The following is a 15,706-nucleotide window of genomic DNA, read 5'->3' as shown; positions in this document are numbered from 1 at the left end:
TAACATGACTGAGTTCAAGTATAATGTCAAAACAATGAGGAAATATCAATAAAAATCCCCGAAGGGTTCAAATAGTTTACTCGAAGCCTAAATATGGCATTCAACCCAAATAATGATGATAGCAAATAGATTTCAGTTAAATACGCGGTAAAATCATCAATCAGGACGGACCAAGTCATAGTCCCTAATAGTGCACGACCCCAGGCTCGTCATCAAGCGTGTGCCTCACCTCAATATAGCACTACGATGTGCAATCCGGGGTTTCAAACCCTCAGAACATCAATTACAAACATTACTCACCTCGAACCGGTCAAATCTCTAACTCGCGATGCCTTTGCCCCCCCAAATCGGCCTCCACTCGCATCGAATCTATCCAAAATCAGAACGAGGATGTCGAAATAGGCTAAGGGAACGAAGCCCAAGCGAAAACAATCAATGTATGACACAAATCCCGAAATTACAAAAACCCGACCCCCGGGCCCACGTCTCGGAATTCGATAATTTTTACATCAATCGATTCCTATCTCCCATCAAGTTCTTACATATCAAAAGTTCTGAAATCCGACCTCAAATGGTCCTTCAAATCCTCAACCAAAGGTCTAAGTTTCCAAGCCCTAGTTTCCCCAATATTAACCCTTAATTTCCATAATTGCTAGCTCTAATCCATGAAATAACAGCATAGGAACAAGTTTTACGTCCAAATTCCTTACCTCAATGAAGTTCCCTTGAAATCCTTCTTTCATATCGTCCAAAAAGCTCCCAAGTCGAGATAAAAATGATGAAATAGCTCAAAATTTGCGAAGGCCAGAATTTATACTTTCTGCCCAGATATTTCGCATCTGCGGCTCAATACCCGCTTCTGCGGTACCGCATCTGCGGCCAAATAACCGTTTCTGCGGTTCTTCACTTAACGGTCAAAATCGAACCTACGCTTAATATTCCGCACCTGCAACTTCGCAGGTGCGGTCCCACAACCTCATCTGCGGCTCCAAACAACTCCTCAATAAACCGCTTCTGCAGCTCCTCTTCCGCATGTGCGGCGTCGCACCTGCAGTCTCCAAATCCGTAGGAGCGAAAATACCAGAAGCAGCAAAAGTTCAGCAGCTGCAAACATTCCTCAAACTCCCCGTCAACCATACGAAATCACCCCGAGGCCCACGGGACCTCAACCAAAAGCACAAACATATCTTAATACCTTATTCAAACTTGTACCAATCTTCAAAACACCTCAAACAACATCAAATCAACCAATTCCGCATTTGATTCAAGCCAAACATTCTGAAATCTTCCAAATTCCGCTTTTGATCAAAAATCCAACCAAACCACGTCCGAATGACATGAATTGCACACACATCCCAAATGAACAAATAGAACTAGTGCAACTCTCAGAATTCCATTTTGACTCCTATATCAAAATTTCGCATACCAACCGAAAATCGCCAAAATAACAACTTCGCCAATTCAAGCCTAAATCTACTCCGAACCTCCAAAACTCATTACGATCACACTCCTAAGTCCCAAATCACCTCCCGAAGCTAATCGAACCATCGGAACTCACATCCGAGCCCTCTAACACACAAGTCAACATTCGGTTGACTTTTCCATCCTAAACTCACTCCAAAGAGACTAAGTGTCTTAAACCAACCAAAATCATTCCGGATTCGATCCGACCAATACGATACCACATAACTCGGATAAACAAATCATAAAGAAGTAGAAATGTGGGAAACGGAGTGGTAAATCATGAGACGACTGGCCGGGTCGTCACATCCTCTTCAACTTAAACAAACGTTCGTCCTCGAACGAGTCAAGAAAAATACCTGAAGCCTCAAACAGGTGAGGATATCTACTTCGCATCTCCCGCTCGGTCTCCCATGTAGCCTCCTCCACGGGCTGACCTCTCCACTGCACTTTCACTAAAGCTATATCTTTGACCTCAACATCCGAACCTGACGATACAAAATAGCTACTGGCTCCACATCATAAGTCAAATCATCATCCAACTTAACCGTGCGGAAATCCATAACATGAGACGGATCCACAATATCAACCAACTAACCTCCTGCATCGAAACACAACCAATACCAACTCTCGAAGCATCACAGTACACGGTATATGAACCTGAAGCTGATGGCAAAACTAACACTGGAGCTATGGTCAAAGCTGTCTTGAGCTTATGAAAGCTCTCCTCACACTCATCCAACTAAACAAATGAAGCACCCTTCTGAGTCAACTTGGTTAAGGGCGATGCGATAGATGAGAATCCCTGAACAAACCGGCGATAATAACCCGCGAAACCAAGAAAACTGCGAATCTCTATAGCCGAGGACGGTTTGGGACAACTCTGAACCGCCTCTATGTTCTTCGGATAAACCTGAATACCCTCGCTGGATACCACGTGTCCCAAGAAAGCTACTGAACTGAGCCAAAACTCAGACTTAGAGAACATTGCATAAAGCTTCTCCTCCCTCAATCTCTGCAACACAACTCTCAAATGCTCTGCATGCTCCTCCTGACTACGCGAATACACCAGAATATCATCAATGAAGACTATGACAAACGAATCGAGATAAGGCTGGAACACGCTGTTCATCAAATGCACGAATGCTACTGGGGCATTGGTCAGCCCAAAAAACATCACCAAGAATTCTTAATGACCATATCGGGTCCTGAAAGCCGTCTTAAGAATATTCGACTCCCTGATCTTCAACTGGTGATAACCTGAACGAAGATCAATCTTGGAGAACACTCTCGCTCCCTAAAGCTGCTCTAATAAATCATCAATGCGAGGCAAAGGATACTTGTTCTTAATTGTTACCTTGTTTAATTCCCAATAATCGATGCACATACTCATAGTGCCATACTTCTTCTTCACAAATAGAATCGACGCACCCCAAGGTGATACACTAGGCGAATGAACCCCTCATCAAGAAGTTCTTGAAGCTGCTCCTTTAACTCCTTCAACTCCGCTGATGTCATACGATACGGCAGAATGGAAATGAGTAGAGTACCCGGCACCAGGTCAATACAAAAGTCAATATCCCTGTCCGGTGGCATGTCCGGCAGGTCTGCAGGAAACACATCGGGAAAGTCCCTCACAACTGGAACAGAATCAATACTGGGAATCTCAACACCGACATCCCTCACGAAGTCTAGATACGAAAGACAACCCTTCCCAACCATACGCTAGGCTTTCAAGAATGAGATCACTCTACTAGGTACATAATCAGTCACACCTCGCCACTCGATCCTTGGCACACCCGATATAGCCAATGTGACTATCTTAGCATGACAGTTCAGAATAGCACGACACGGAGATAGCCAATCCATGCCCATACACAACAATAAAAGATCCACTCGGGTCTCTAGACCCCTAATAGTCACCACACACGACCGGTACACACGGTCTACAACAAAAGTATCACCCAACGGGGTAGATACATGGATAGGTGAAGCAAGAAACTCACTGGGCATACCCAAATAACAAGCAAAGTATGATGACACATAAGAAAAGGTAGAATCGGGATCAAATAATACAGAGACATCTCCGTGGCACAATGGAACAATACCTTTAATAATAGCATATGAAGCAATAGCATCGGGTCTACCTGGAAGTGCATAGAAACGGGCCTAACTGCCACCTGTTCGACCTCCCCCTCTAGGGTGACCCCTAGCTGACCTCCACCCCTAGCTTGCTGGGCGGGTGGTGGCGAAGTAACTGGCACTGAAGCCGATGACTGAGCCCTCTACTGAGATGAACTCGCAAGATGACAAGGGCACTGCCTCCACATATGACCCATCTCTCCACACTTATAACAACTCCCAGGTGCTGGAGAAGGGGACTGAAGGGAACCCCTCGCACCGGAGTAGGTAGCAGATGCACCCGGCGTAGAAAAACCCTAGACTGATGGAGCACGGGACGAACTCTGAGCTGGAAGGGAATTAAGTGATGATTGGCTCTGATGAGAACTGTGAGAACCATGACCCGAGGACGCCCCACGATAACCTGGGCGAGCTGGCCGAGGAGTACTGAATGGACGGCCTCTGTTGTGCTGAAACTGACCTCTCGAAGGAGTACCACTATAACTACCAGATCCTCGAGGCCTCTTGGCCTCCCTCTCCTCTGGCCCCTGGCGACGAGCAGACTCAATCTCACGGGCAATATCCACAACCTCCTCGAAAGTACTTGCTCAGGAGGATATGAAGCTGATAACTGAGGCCATCAAAAAACCTCCTAATCCTCTCTCCATCTGTCGGAACCAATGATATGGCATGACGAGCTAACTCGGAGAACCTCAACTCGTACTGCGATACGGTCATCTCTTCCTGATGCAACCACTCAAACTGCCTGTGCAGCTCCTCTCTGCGAGGCTGCGACACATATTTCTCATGAAAGAGCACGGAGAACTGCTGCCAGGTAAGGGGTGCTGCACCAACAGGCCTACGCCTCTCAAAATCCTCCCACCAGTGAAGGCAGCTCCAGAAAACTGGTACGTAGTGAAAGTGACCTCGCTGGTCTCCAGAATACCTGTTGTACGTAGCATCCTCTGACACTTTTCCACGAAACCCTCGGCATCCTTGCCTGCCTACAGTCTACCAAACCTCTCCAACCTACGATGCTCATCCTCCGACATAGCAGGAACTACATAGTCCTGAGCAGCTGTAACCGGCTGGGCTGGACGCACCCCCAGCGTGTGAAGTCCCTGCATGACCTGCTAAGGTCTGCGAGCGGCGGGAGTCTGATTGCCTCCCCCGGCCTGAAAAGTAGCTGCGGCTGTAGTGGCTGAAACCGTCTGAGCTAGGCAGTAAAAACTAATAATATCTAAGCCAAGGCCTTTTGAAGACCCAGAATCACAATGGGCACAACTGGTGCCTGAGCTGGTGTTGCTAGAGCGTCCAAAATCGGGACCTGATCTTGAACTGGGGCAACTGGTGGATCTACAGGTGCTGCCTTGGATGCTCTTCCCCTACCACGACCACGAATGTGTCCTTGGCCTCTGGTGGCCCCAGCTGGTGGTACTGGTGGTCGTTGATTCTGGCCGGTAGCGCGTGTCCTCACCATCTGTGAGAGAATAGAATAATTGAAGTTTAGTACTCGGATCAACAAATTCGCACGACAAGAATTTCAAGAATATGAAGTTTTTCCTAAAGGTTTTGCAGCCTCTCGAGGATAAATACAGACGTACTTGTACCGATCTGCGAGACTTTACTAAACCTGCTCATGACTCATGGGACCTATGTAACCCAGGCTCTAATACCAACTTGTCACGACCCTAAACCCGGACCAGGTCGTGATGGCGCCTCTCGTGAAGACAAGGCCAACCGACACTTCCCATTTCAATTTTAAAAAATTGAGCAACAAGAAACAATATAAAGCACGATCGAATAAACCAAGGTTTAAGCAGTTAATAGCATAAACCGCGGAAAATATCCCAACACAGCCCAAAACCGGGGTGTCACTAGTCAGGAGCATATAGACAAAATGGAAAACTCCAAATCATACTACAGAGTTCAATACAGAACTAAGAACATGATGAAATAAGATAGGGAAGAGCTACGGGCTGCGAACGCCAACAGCTACCTAGAGACTCCTCGGAACCGCCTGAGCCAGAAATGATCAGCACTCGGGAGCGGGACCAGCTATGCCTGAATTTGCACACAGGGTGCAGGGAGTAAAGTGAGTACTCCAACTCAGTGAGTAATAAATGTTAATAAAGAATGAAAGCAAGAAATCACGTAAGGCACAAAGTATTTTATAATGAAGCAGTAAAACCATTTAGAAATCCGTAAATCAGTGAAAGATAGGTAAAAATCCTTTAACTCAAATGTAATTTCATGAAAAGACCTTTTTCAACAATTAAGTAGGTAATTGACAGGCAATAAAGGAAAGTAAACACATAAAGGTTTGCCCCTCGGGCACCGTATTAACAAACCGCCCTTCGGGAAACATCTCAGAACAATACCAGCCCCTCGGGCTCAATCACACATCACAATGGGTACCCTCTCACTGGGGGTGTAAAGACTCCTGGAGAGGCCCCTTACGGCCCAAGCGCAATATCAAGCCATCTCGTGGCATCATCACTAGGCTCTCGGCCTCATATCAATCAAGGCACCTCGTAGCATATATATCTCAGGCCCCCGGCCTCAAATCATGATCAGTGTTTCCTCACAACATAGGCCCTCGTCTTACTCAGTCAAAAATCCTCACAAGCCACTCAGGTAATAGTAAAACAGTGATTCTCAGACCAATTATCATTGAAAAGATCATTTAGGTATTAAAACTGTGTAAACATGGCTGAGTATGAAAATAATGGATAATAACATGACTGAGTTCAAGTATATAGTCAAAACAGTGAGGAAATATCAATAAAAATCCCCGAAGGGTTCAAATAGTAGGCGTGAAGCCCAAATATGGCATTCAGTCCAAATAATGATGATAGCAAATAGACTTCAGTCAAATACGCGGTAAAATCATCAATCGGGACGGACCAAGTCACAATCCCCAATAGTGCACGACCCCACGCTCGTCATCAAGCGTGTGCCTCACCTTAATATAGCAATACGATGTGCAATTCGGGGTTTCAAACCCTTAGAATGTCATTACAATCATTACTCACCTCGAACCGGTCAAATCTCTAACTCGCGACACCTTTGCCCGTCGAATCGGCCTCCACTCGCATCGAATCTATCCCAAATCAGAACGAGGATGTCAAAATAGGCTAAGGGAACAAAGCCCTAGCGAAAACAATCAATATATGACACAAATCCCGAAATTACCAAGACCGGACCCCCGGACCCACGTCTTGGAATTCGATAATTTTTACATCAATAGATTCATTATCTCCCCACGAGTTCACATATATCAAAAGTTTTGAAATCCGACCTCAAATAGTCCTTCAAATCCTGAAGCAAAGGTCTAACTTTCCAAGCCCTAGTTTCCCCAATTTTAACCCTTAATTTCCACAATTTCTAGATCTAATCCGTGAAAAAGTAGCATAGGAACGAGTTTTAAGTCCAAATTTCTTACCCCAATGAAGTTCCCTTGAAACCCCTCTTACAAATCGTCCAAAAAGCTCCAATGTCGAGATAAAAATGGTGAAATAGCTCAAAATTCGCGAAGGCCCCAATTTATACTTTCTGCCCAGACATTTCGCATCTGCGGCCCATTACCCGCTTCTGTGGTTCTTCAGTTAATAGTCAAAATCGCACTTGCGCTCAATATTACGCATCTGCGGCTTCGCAGGTGAGGTCCCACAACCACATCTACGGTTCCTGACTACTCCTCAATAATCCGCTTCTGCGGCTCCTCTTCCACATGTGCGGCGTCGCACCTGCGGTCCCCAAATCCGCAGGTTCGGAAATACCAGAAGCAACAAAAGTTCAGCAGCTGCAAACATTCCTCAAACTCCCCGTGAACCATCCGAAATCACCCCGAGGCCCCCAGGTCCTCAACCAAAAGCACAAACATTTCCTAATACCTTATTCAAACTTGTACCAATCTTCAGAATACCTAAAACAACTTCAAATCAACAAAAACACGTCAAATTCAAGCCAAACTTTCTAAAATCTTCCGAATTTCGCTTTTGATCAAAAACCCAACCAAACCACGTCCGAATGACCTAAAATTTTGCACACACATCCCAAATTTAACAACTTCGAAATTCCATTCCGACTCGTATACCAAAATCTCCCCTACCAACCGAAAATTGCCAAAATAACAACTTCGCCAATTCAAGCCTAAATCTACTCCGAATCTCCAAAACTCGTTCCGATCACACTCCTAAGTCCCAAATCACCTCCCGAAGCTAACCGAACCATTGGAACTCACATTCGAGCCATCTAACACACAAGTCAAGATCCGGTTGACTTTTCCATCCTAAACTCACTCCAAGGAGACTAAGTGTCTCAAATCTTACCAAAATCATTCCGGATTTGATCCGACCAACCCGATACCACATAACACGGATAAACAAAGCATAAAGAAGCAGAAATGGTAGAAATGGAGCTGTAACTCATGAGACGACTGGCCGGGTCGTCACACACATAGCCAAAACATGATTTCTAACATGAATCACAGTTCAACTTCTCTAGCGCATAGAAATTACACGGATCAAACCAGACTAGATAACTACACAATATCACAGAATCAATCAAGTAATAATTACTATGGTGCACGCCCAAACGCATGTCACCTAGCATGTGCGTCACCTTAACGTTAAGCACATAACATGTATTCCAGGGATTCATGCACTTATTACCAAGTTTAGACGTGTTACTTACCTCAAAGTGTGCAACTCAATGCTCCAACAAACCTTTGCCTCGTAAATTAGCCTCCGAACGACTTGAATCTAGTCATCAACAACTTAATATAATCAATACAAGCTATAGGAATCGATTCCGTATGATAAAGCTAAGTTTTTTAATCAAATTTACAAAGTCAACCTCGGACGCACACCTCAGAATCTGGCAAAATTCATAAAAACCGAACACCTATTCAATAACGAGTCCAAACATAAAAAATTATTCAATTCCAACCACAAATCGACCCTCAAACCCCCAAATCATACTCTCAAATACCTAGCCCAAAATTCTCCATATTTCTTAAACGCACATAATCTAGGTGTAGAAATTAATGGGTATTCAATATTATTGGACAAAAGTGATAAAACGTTAATTACCTCTTCTTTTTTTTGACGAAAATTTGCTTTTATTTCGTCAAAAAGCTGACATTACATACCCAGACTAAAGCTGACCATTAGTCTCTAATTTCTATTACAATTTATAACTAGACTATGTATGTGTCACTAACAATTTAAGGCAGTCTATTTACAAAGTCTAATCTTGGCTTCCACTTGATTTTCTTCCTTCCTTGTATGTGTATGTGCATTGCAATTTCCTTACAAACTGCATCGATATTGTATCTTCCTTTGTTGAAGCGCATCATGTTTCTTTCACGCCACATGCAATACACAACCATTGCAAATCCTGCCGTGGTCATCTCTGCCTTACACTCCTTCTTCTTTGCCATGTTACTAATCCATCTCAGCTCATGGTCCAGTCCCCTATCCATCTTGTATGCCCCGGCAATTCAATACCTTTCCCACAGCCTGTTTGTATTATGACAGCAAAAATAAAGATGCTCAAATGTTTCCTCAGCTCTTCCACAGAAAATACACTCTGTCTGCACTTGAATGCCTAGTTTAGCAAGCCTATCCAAAATTGCTATTCTTTGGTTAATAGCCAACAATAGGTGACACTTGAACCTAGGATGAATCTGAGAGTACATGTGAATACTCTTCCATTCAACCTTAAGGAATTGGGGCTGCATCTGGACATATGCCTTGTGTATTTGAAGTTTACCTTGCTTCACAAAGCTCTCCAGTATAGTTGCAATACTGGGTTGATCTTCCCTCATTTCAAGATTTCATCTTTTGCCTCTATGATCTTCCTCACCACCCATGCTGCTGCTTTGGGTGTGTGTACACCTTCAATCTGTCTGTTTCTTATGTAATAAGTATGAGCCCATCTAATCCATAGTGCATCTTTCTTCATAGCCAGAGCCCATAGATGTTTTAGCACTGCTGCTTTGTTTCACATCTTCATATTTATCACATTCAATCCACCTGCTAATTTAGGTCGGCATACTTTGTTATTACATTCAATCCACCATCTGTGCTTTCCCAATTATACTCTCAATCACCTTCTTAATCCTTTTAGTTATTACTTTTGCAATAACTTTGTACACTGTAGTGCAGCAGGCAATAGGTCTATAGTCTTTCACAGTTGTAGGAGCTGGTCCTTTGGGAATCAATGTTATAGCTGTACAATTCCATACTTGCTTCATTTTACTTGTCTGGAAAAAGAACACCACGGCTTCATAAATCTCCTGTCTCACTTCATTCCAGTGTTTTTTTAAAGAACTCTGCTGGAAAGCCATCCACACCAGGGGCTTTGTCATTTGGCATATCTTTCACTACTGCATCAACTTCTTCATAAGTAACTTCCTGGATTAACTCTTGTTGCTGCTGCATTGATAAGCATACACCTTCTTTGATAATTTTGGTATTAGGACATGGTTTGATCCCAGTAGCTGTTCCCATGAGCTGCTTAAAAAAAGTGACAAATTCTTTTTCTACTTCTTTTGGTTCTGTAACTCTGAATCCCCTTTCACTGTACACAGAAGTGATTGAATTCCTGCTTGCTCTCATCTTCGGCTAGGCATAAAAGTATTTAGAATTTGAATCTCCATAATCTATCCAGTTGACTCTTGATTTCTGCCTCAAGATTCTTTCTTCTATGGTACTCCACTTCTCTAGCTCCTGCAGTATATGTTTTTCCTTTTCTATCATTTCTTGATTTGAAGGCCTACTTTCAGATTACTTTACACATATTCTAGCTGCTGCCTAATTTGATTCAACCTTTTCTCATAGCTCACCATCTCCTTATTCAATTCCTTTGCTACATTTTTCAAATGCTGTAATTTCTGCCATATACTATCCATAGGGTCACCTCCCATCTTATGCCTCCACATATCCTCTACCATAGGTTTAAACTCCTTTTGCTCCATTGTTACTACATATAGCTTGAATGGTTTAGGATATATATTCTTCCTCTTCCATAATTGGATCACTATATGAGAGTGACCTGATACTCTAGGTTCCAGAAAAACAGCTTCCGCATGTCCATATTCTTTGATCTATTCAAAGTTGCCAAAGGCCCAATCAATTCTACTATATACTCTATCATCAGCAGATTGTTTATTACACCATGTATAGAAACAGCCTTTTGTCATCAAATTGGTCGATTGTATGGAGTCAATACAGTGCTTGAAATCTTTTATCTCATTCATAGTAACTGGTTGTCCCAACCTATCCTCAGTATTTAGGATACTATTGAAATCACCACTTATGAGCCATGGAATTTGAACTTGATTTCCCATCATTTGCAATTCACACCATAAACTTGTTCTCTCCTGTTGCTTGTTTCTAGCATACCTAACTGTCAGCATAAACTGTTGTCCAATAACTGCATCACTCACTACACAGTGAATGCATTGTTCATGAACTTGGATTACATTGACTGATATGTTTATCTTCCACATCAACCAGATTCTACCATTCTCAGCCTTAGTATAATTGCAGCAATAACCCCAGTCTCTTGCTACTCTGTAGAGTATTGTTTTTGCCTTCTTTTCTTTTACTCTAGTTTCCAGACATCCTAAGACATCCACATTATTCTTTTGCAAAAAGTTTTTCAGTTCTTTTTGCTTATAAGGCTTATTTAGCCCCCTTATATTCCATGTACTCATGATCATGGGGGGTATTGTATAGGATCAGTATCCAAGGCCCCTCCCTGTGCAGCATTTTGTCCCCTTTTACCTAGCACTTGGAATCTATTTGCATTGTTTATTCCTGCATATCTGCTCTGCTTTTCTGGAGAGTTGTCCTGTTTGTCCACTTCATTTTGTATCATTTTGCCTCTTTGGACTGCATCATCTTCGTGTGTCTCCTTGTCCTCTTTTGTATGAGGCTGCAATTGCTGCATTTCTTCATTATTCTCTTCATTTTCCTGTTGTTCTTTTGGTTTCCATTCTTGTATGATTCTCCTTCTTCTGCCCCTATTTCTCCTCTTAGGTACATGAAATTCTGCATTCTCCTCCTTGCATACCTTTCCAGCATTGAAAAATATCATGTCCAAAATGTAAAATTCAGTACAAAACTTCGGCTTCCATTCATATATAATTTCCTGCTGCTTAACACTCATAGGAGTTATAATTTCTATAGTCTCCACCAATGGTTTTGTTATATCATCTTTCACAAAGACTCGTGCATATGATATTTTCCCTAGTTCAGCTGTGTATTTGTCAATGTACATTGGCATCCCTACACCACTTGCCACCTAACTCAATACATCTGCAGTCCAATACCCAACTGATAAGCTAGGAATTTGGATTTAAACTGGAATAGTAGTGATACATTTAGGGTCAAAGTGAAAAATCTCTTTCCCAATTCTATAGCATCAGTGGTTTATTCTAATAGGTGTATGGTCCTACCTAAATAACCGCTTCCTTGTCCTTCACATTTACAAATCGAAACACATAGTAACCATTATGATGATATAATATTAGAGGTTTATTTACAAAATCCCAAACGGATTCTACATAGCTCACCATAGATTTCTCATACGGTGTATCCCCCAACACATACTCAATTAGAGCATTATCCCAGTATTCCTTTAGTTCATTTACATCTTCTTCCTCTATTTGAATTACCACCTTACCTTCACTATGGCAGGGTGGTACATAGTCCAGCTTCATCCCTATTTGAGAGCTCCTGTTCTGCTTCCTAATCTCCTCTGCATGCATTGTGCTCTCTTTTTCCATTGCTGCGTTTCCCATATCTGGATCTGAAGTTTGCTTCGAAGATCCAGCTTCAGAAAATTGAAGACGCTTTGGACTTGTTGGTAGCTGTTCTTTGCCTTTCTACGCTGCATGTACTGTGCTCACATTGTTACTGTTCCATTGGTTCCTGTTCAGTTCTTCATTTTCGATTAGCTCACTTTCTTCACAAATTGGTTGAAAACCAGCTGGTAGAAAGCTTCCAAAGGTTAATGGATGATTAGTTTGCATTATAGAGTTCACCGGCGTAGTCACACCGGCTGCCGGCGTTGCTTGCTTGCGTCTCCTCGCCTGAGGTGCACGTTAGCCTGCATTGGCTTATCGTGCGCCGAGAACATTTAGAGCCCACCAAGCTATCTTTAATTCTTGTATTAATTACCTCTTGATTTGTAGTGAACTACCTCAATAAAAATGGACCCTAGCCGAGCTCCACAAGTCAAAATATGAAATAATACCCTAACCCACGATTTGGGATTTTAAACTTTCTGCCAAGGTGCTCTTCTTCGTGAATGCAGAAATTGCCTCGTGTTCGTGAAGCACAAACATTTCTCAGATGAAAATTCTTCTTACACGAATGCAACAACCCAGTTGCGAACGTGATGACTAAGATCACATGTCTTCGCGACCGCGTTCCTGACCATTCAATCACGATTGTTGATACCCAATTTTTCCCTATATATTTTTATATGAAAAATAATTTCAAAATAGTATATATATGCATATATAAGTGTGTCCAAAAGTTTTAGTATTTTTTCTAATTTTTAAAAAAGATTTTTTAAACCCATTTATTGCCCTATTTTAACAGTACAAAACTAATAATTATTCTAAAAATTATCGTTTTGGTGATTCACTTATTTATCCTCATATTTACCCAAAAATACAGCTAAGGTAATTTTTATACATTTTTTACAAACTTATTTGGTATTTTAAAAGCTAAATTGCATATAATTGCAATTTTAGCCTTTTTAAGATTTAATAGCATTTTACAATTATGAAATTGGTTCCAATATTTTTAAATTAATATTTATATACTACTAATTAATTTAGCCCCATTAATTTATTTTCAGAAATCCTTTTTTACTATTTTTTATAAAATAAAAGGGAAAAGAGGCTATTTAAAAGTTATCCCTATTTAATTTCAATTTTAGCTCAAATTAACCCCCCTAATTAATCCAATTTCAATCCCAAACCTAACCAACCCAATTCCAATTTAACCCGACCCCTGACCCATTTATCCAACCCACCTGGCTCCCCTTTTGATCCAGGCCGTTGATCATTTTGATCAACGGCCACGATTCCCCCTTACCTTTTTTAATCCCCCAAAACCTCCTAACCCTAGTCCATTTCACCTGAGACGCCTCTTTGAAACCCCTCTCATCTCTCAGGTTCTCTCGAACCTTCCTTAACCCTAGCCGCCTCTCGCTCCCACCTCGAAACCCACCGGAATTCATGGCTTCTCCGGCCATAGGAGTCTTAAACTTGCCTCCCTTTGCTCTTATACACTTGGTACTCGAAGGTTCGAGGTCTGAGCTCGAAGGTGTTCGTTCCAAGCTCCACCGATCCAAGGTTCTATGGCCATCTCCGGCCTTGCTCCGGCGTATCCTGGTCTTCTAAGCCTGATTCTAATCCTCTCCGACTCAGATCGGACCTTTTCAAAGCCTTTCTCATTTTAGGGTTCTTGTGAAACCCTAATTATTCGAGGTTTTCTTCAATTTTTCTTAGATCTGTTGTGTATCTATGCTCTATTTGAGTTTTCAAATGTTTTCCCCAACTTTCTTTCAAAACTACTTTTAAAATCACTTCTTTTTCGATTTAGGGTTTTCTAAAATGCTTAAAATGTTTCTCTGAGTTTTCTTTTCCATTTCTTTATGTGTACTTGTCTTCTACTGCTTTCATATATTTCCTTTTACCACGCATGTTCTTCTCTGCTTTCTAATATTTCTTTTTCCTACTGTGTCTCTATACCCTGCTCTCACATGTTTATCTAACTATGTTTTCCTATATGTTCTTTTGTTATATTTTCCGGTGTTCTTGTGTTCTTCTACTATTTCTTAAGTGTTTTACTATTTTTCTCTTCTGAACTTTGGTTAAGTTCCTTCTAAAAAGTATGTTCTTCTACTATATCTGCTACTGTGTTCCTAAGTGTTTACTTGTTTCTCCACTCTGTTTGCTTTGAACCTTCTACTGTGTTTGCATATTTTCTCATGAGTTTCTGAAAAGAAATTTTTGAGCTTTTTTTGACTACTTGCCTCCTCGTCTCTGTATTTGATTCGAGGCGGAAACTCTAGAATTTGGGGGTTCTGCCGAGGTTTGATCCTGTGATCGAACTAGGGTTTTATTTTAGAACCCTTGACTCTTTCAGACTAAGCTCTGAGTCTCTGAACTAAATTTGAACTTCTTTGATTGCATACAATTCTAAACTTTTGAAATTCTTCTACACTAGACTTTCTACTGATTGCCATGATAAGTTTCTTTCATGTTTAACGTGTCTGTATGCTTTTATATGTGATGAATCTTTCTTTAAAAAGGTTTTCCAACTTGTGATTGATTCAGAATTCCTTTTAATAGGTCTAATTGATTGTTATTGATCCACCTTTCTGTCTTGGTTCATTCATACCAAATCTTTGGACTTCTGATTTCTTGGCTGTTAACTGATTCTCTTTCCTTAAGTTGTACAAACGTTAACTGTCAAGACCTTGTCCTTAAATAAACCTCTATGTATTTACCCGCAATCGCATGCTTTACACAAGTGTTTGATTAATTTCTTTCCTTAATTTTTTTATACCCGTTTGAATTTGAATCCCTTAATTAAAGGGAGTCTTATGTGATTGATTTACAATCAGTCTTGAATTATTTTCTTACCTTATTTCCTCATGACTTCCACACTATAAATACACGACCCCTCTTTTCACAAAACACACACACACACGATTAACACATTTTAGACCTCACAATCTCACAATCTCTCTTGAACTCACACTCATAGTATTCTATCTTCCTGTTTGCACTTTGGCTTTTACAAGACTACTGCCTTTTCTACTTGTTTCTTTGAAACTGGTATGTTCTAATTTAAGTTTCAGCATCACCCCAATGTGTTTACTTACAGTTTTCTTCTGTATCCATGTCTACTTTATTGTTTTCTGTGGAGTTTGATATTTAGTTTAGTATGCCTATGTTCTACTGCTTGTTTCTTTCATGAATCTTTGCTCCCTACTCCATTACCCCTATGTGTTTGTGAGTGATGACTCAGGGCATGGCAATATGAGTTGTTGTCCATGAACCGAGTTCTGAGGTCTTAACCTCTAAACA

The 15,706-nt window shown here is 41.5% G+C and overlaps 2 protein-coding genes across 2 annotated transcripts; both read right to left on the bottom strand.

Moving 5' to 3' along the window:
• Positions 1-9,088: 9,088 nt before the first annotated feature.
• On the bottom strand, positions 9,089-9,415 carry LOC109237729. The gene has a single exon (XM_019404083.1). The coding sequence runs from the start codon at positions 9,413-9,415 to the stop codon at positions 9,089-9,091; it is 327 nt and encodes a 108-aa protein (XP_019259628.1).
• Positions 9,416-9,658: 243 nt separating this feature from the next.
• Positions 9,659-10,567, bottom strand: LOC109237728. The gene is made up of 3 exons (XM_019404082.1): positions 10,436-10,567; positions 9,942-10,214; positions 9,659-9,853 (listed from the first exon to the last, which is right to left on the bottom strand). The coding sequence occupies exons 1-3, from the start codon at positions 10,565-10,567 to the stop codon at positions 9,659-9,661; spliced, it is 600 nt and encodes a 199-aa protein (XP_019259627.1).
• Between the last annotated feature and the right edge of the window lie 5,139 nt (positions 10,568-15,706).

This window comes from Nicotiana attenuata, unplaced genomic scaffold (genome assembly GCF_001879085.1).
Source record: "Nicotiana attenuata strain UT unplaced genomic scaffold, NIATTr2, whole genome shotgun sequence".
Taxonomy (NCBI): Eukaryota; Viridiplantae; Streptophyta; class Magnoliopsida; order Solanales; family Solanaceae; genus Nicotiana; species Nicotiana attenuata.
The sequence above is the reverse complement of the archived record's forward strand: the minus strand, read 5'-3'. Positions and strand labels throughout refer to the sequence as shown.

What these genes read in the sequence shown, in the direction of transcription:
- LOC109237729 (XM_019404083.1), bottom strand. Translation starts at nt 9,415, where the DNA reads ATGAGGGAAGATCAACCCAGTATTGCAACTATACTGGAGAGCTTTGTG.
- LOC109237728 (XM_019404082.1), bottom strand. Translation starts at nt 10,567, where the DNA reads ATGGAGCAAAAGGAGTTTAAACCTATGGTAGAGGATATGTGGAGGCAT. An exon ending in AGGAATTGAATAAGGAGATG is followed by an intron (nt 10,215 to 10,435) that starts GTGAGCTATGAG and finishes TTTTATGCCTAG; the next exon opens with CCGAAGATGAGAGCAAGCAG. An exon ending in CAAATGACAAAGCCCCTGGT is followed by an intron (nt 9,854 to 9,941) that starts GTGGATGGCTTT and finishes TTCTTTTTCCAG; the next exon opens with ACAAGTAAAATGAAGCAAGT.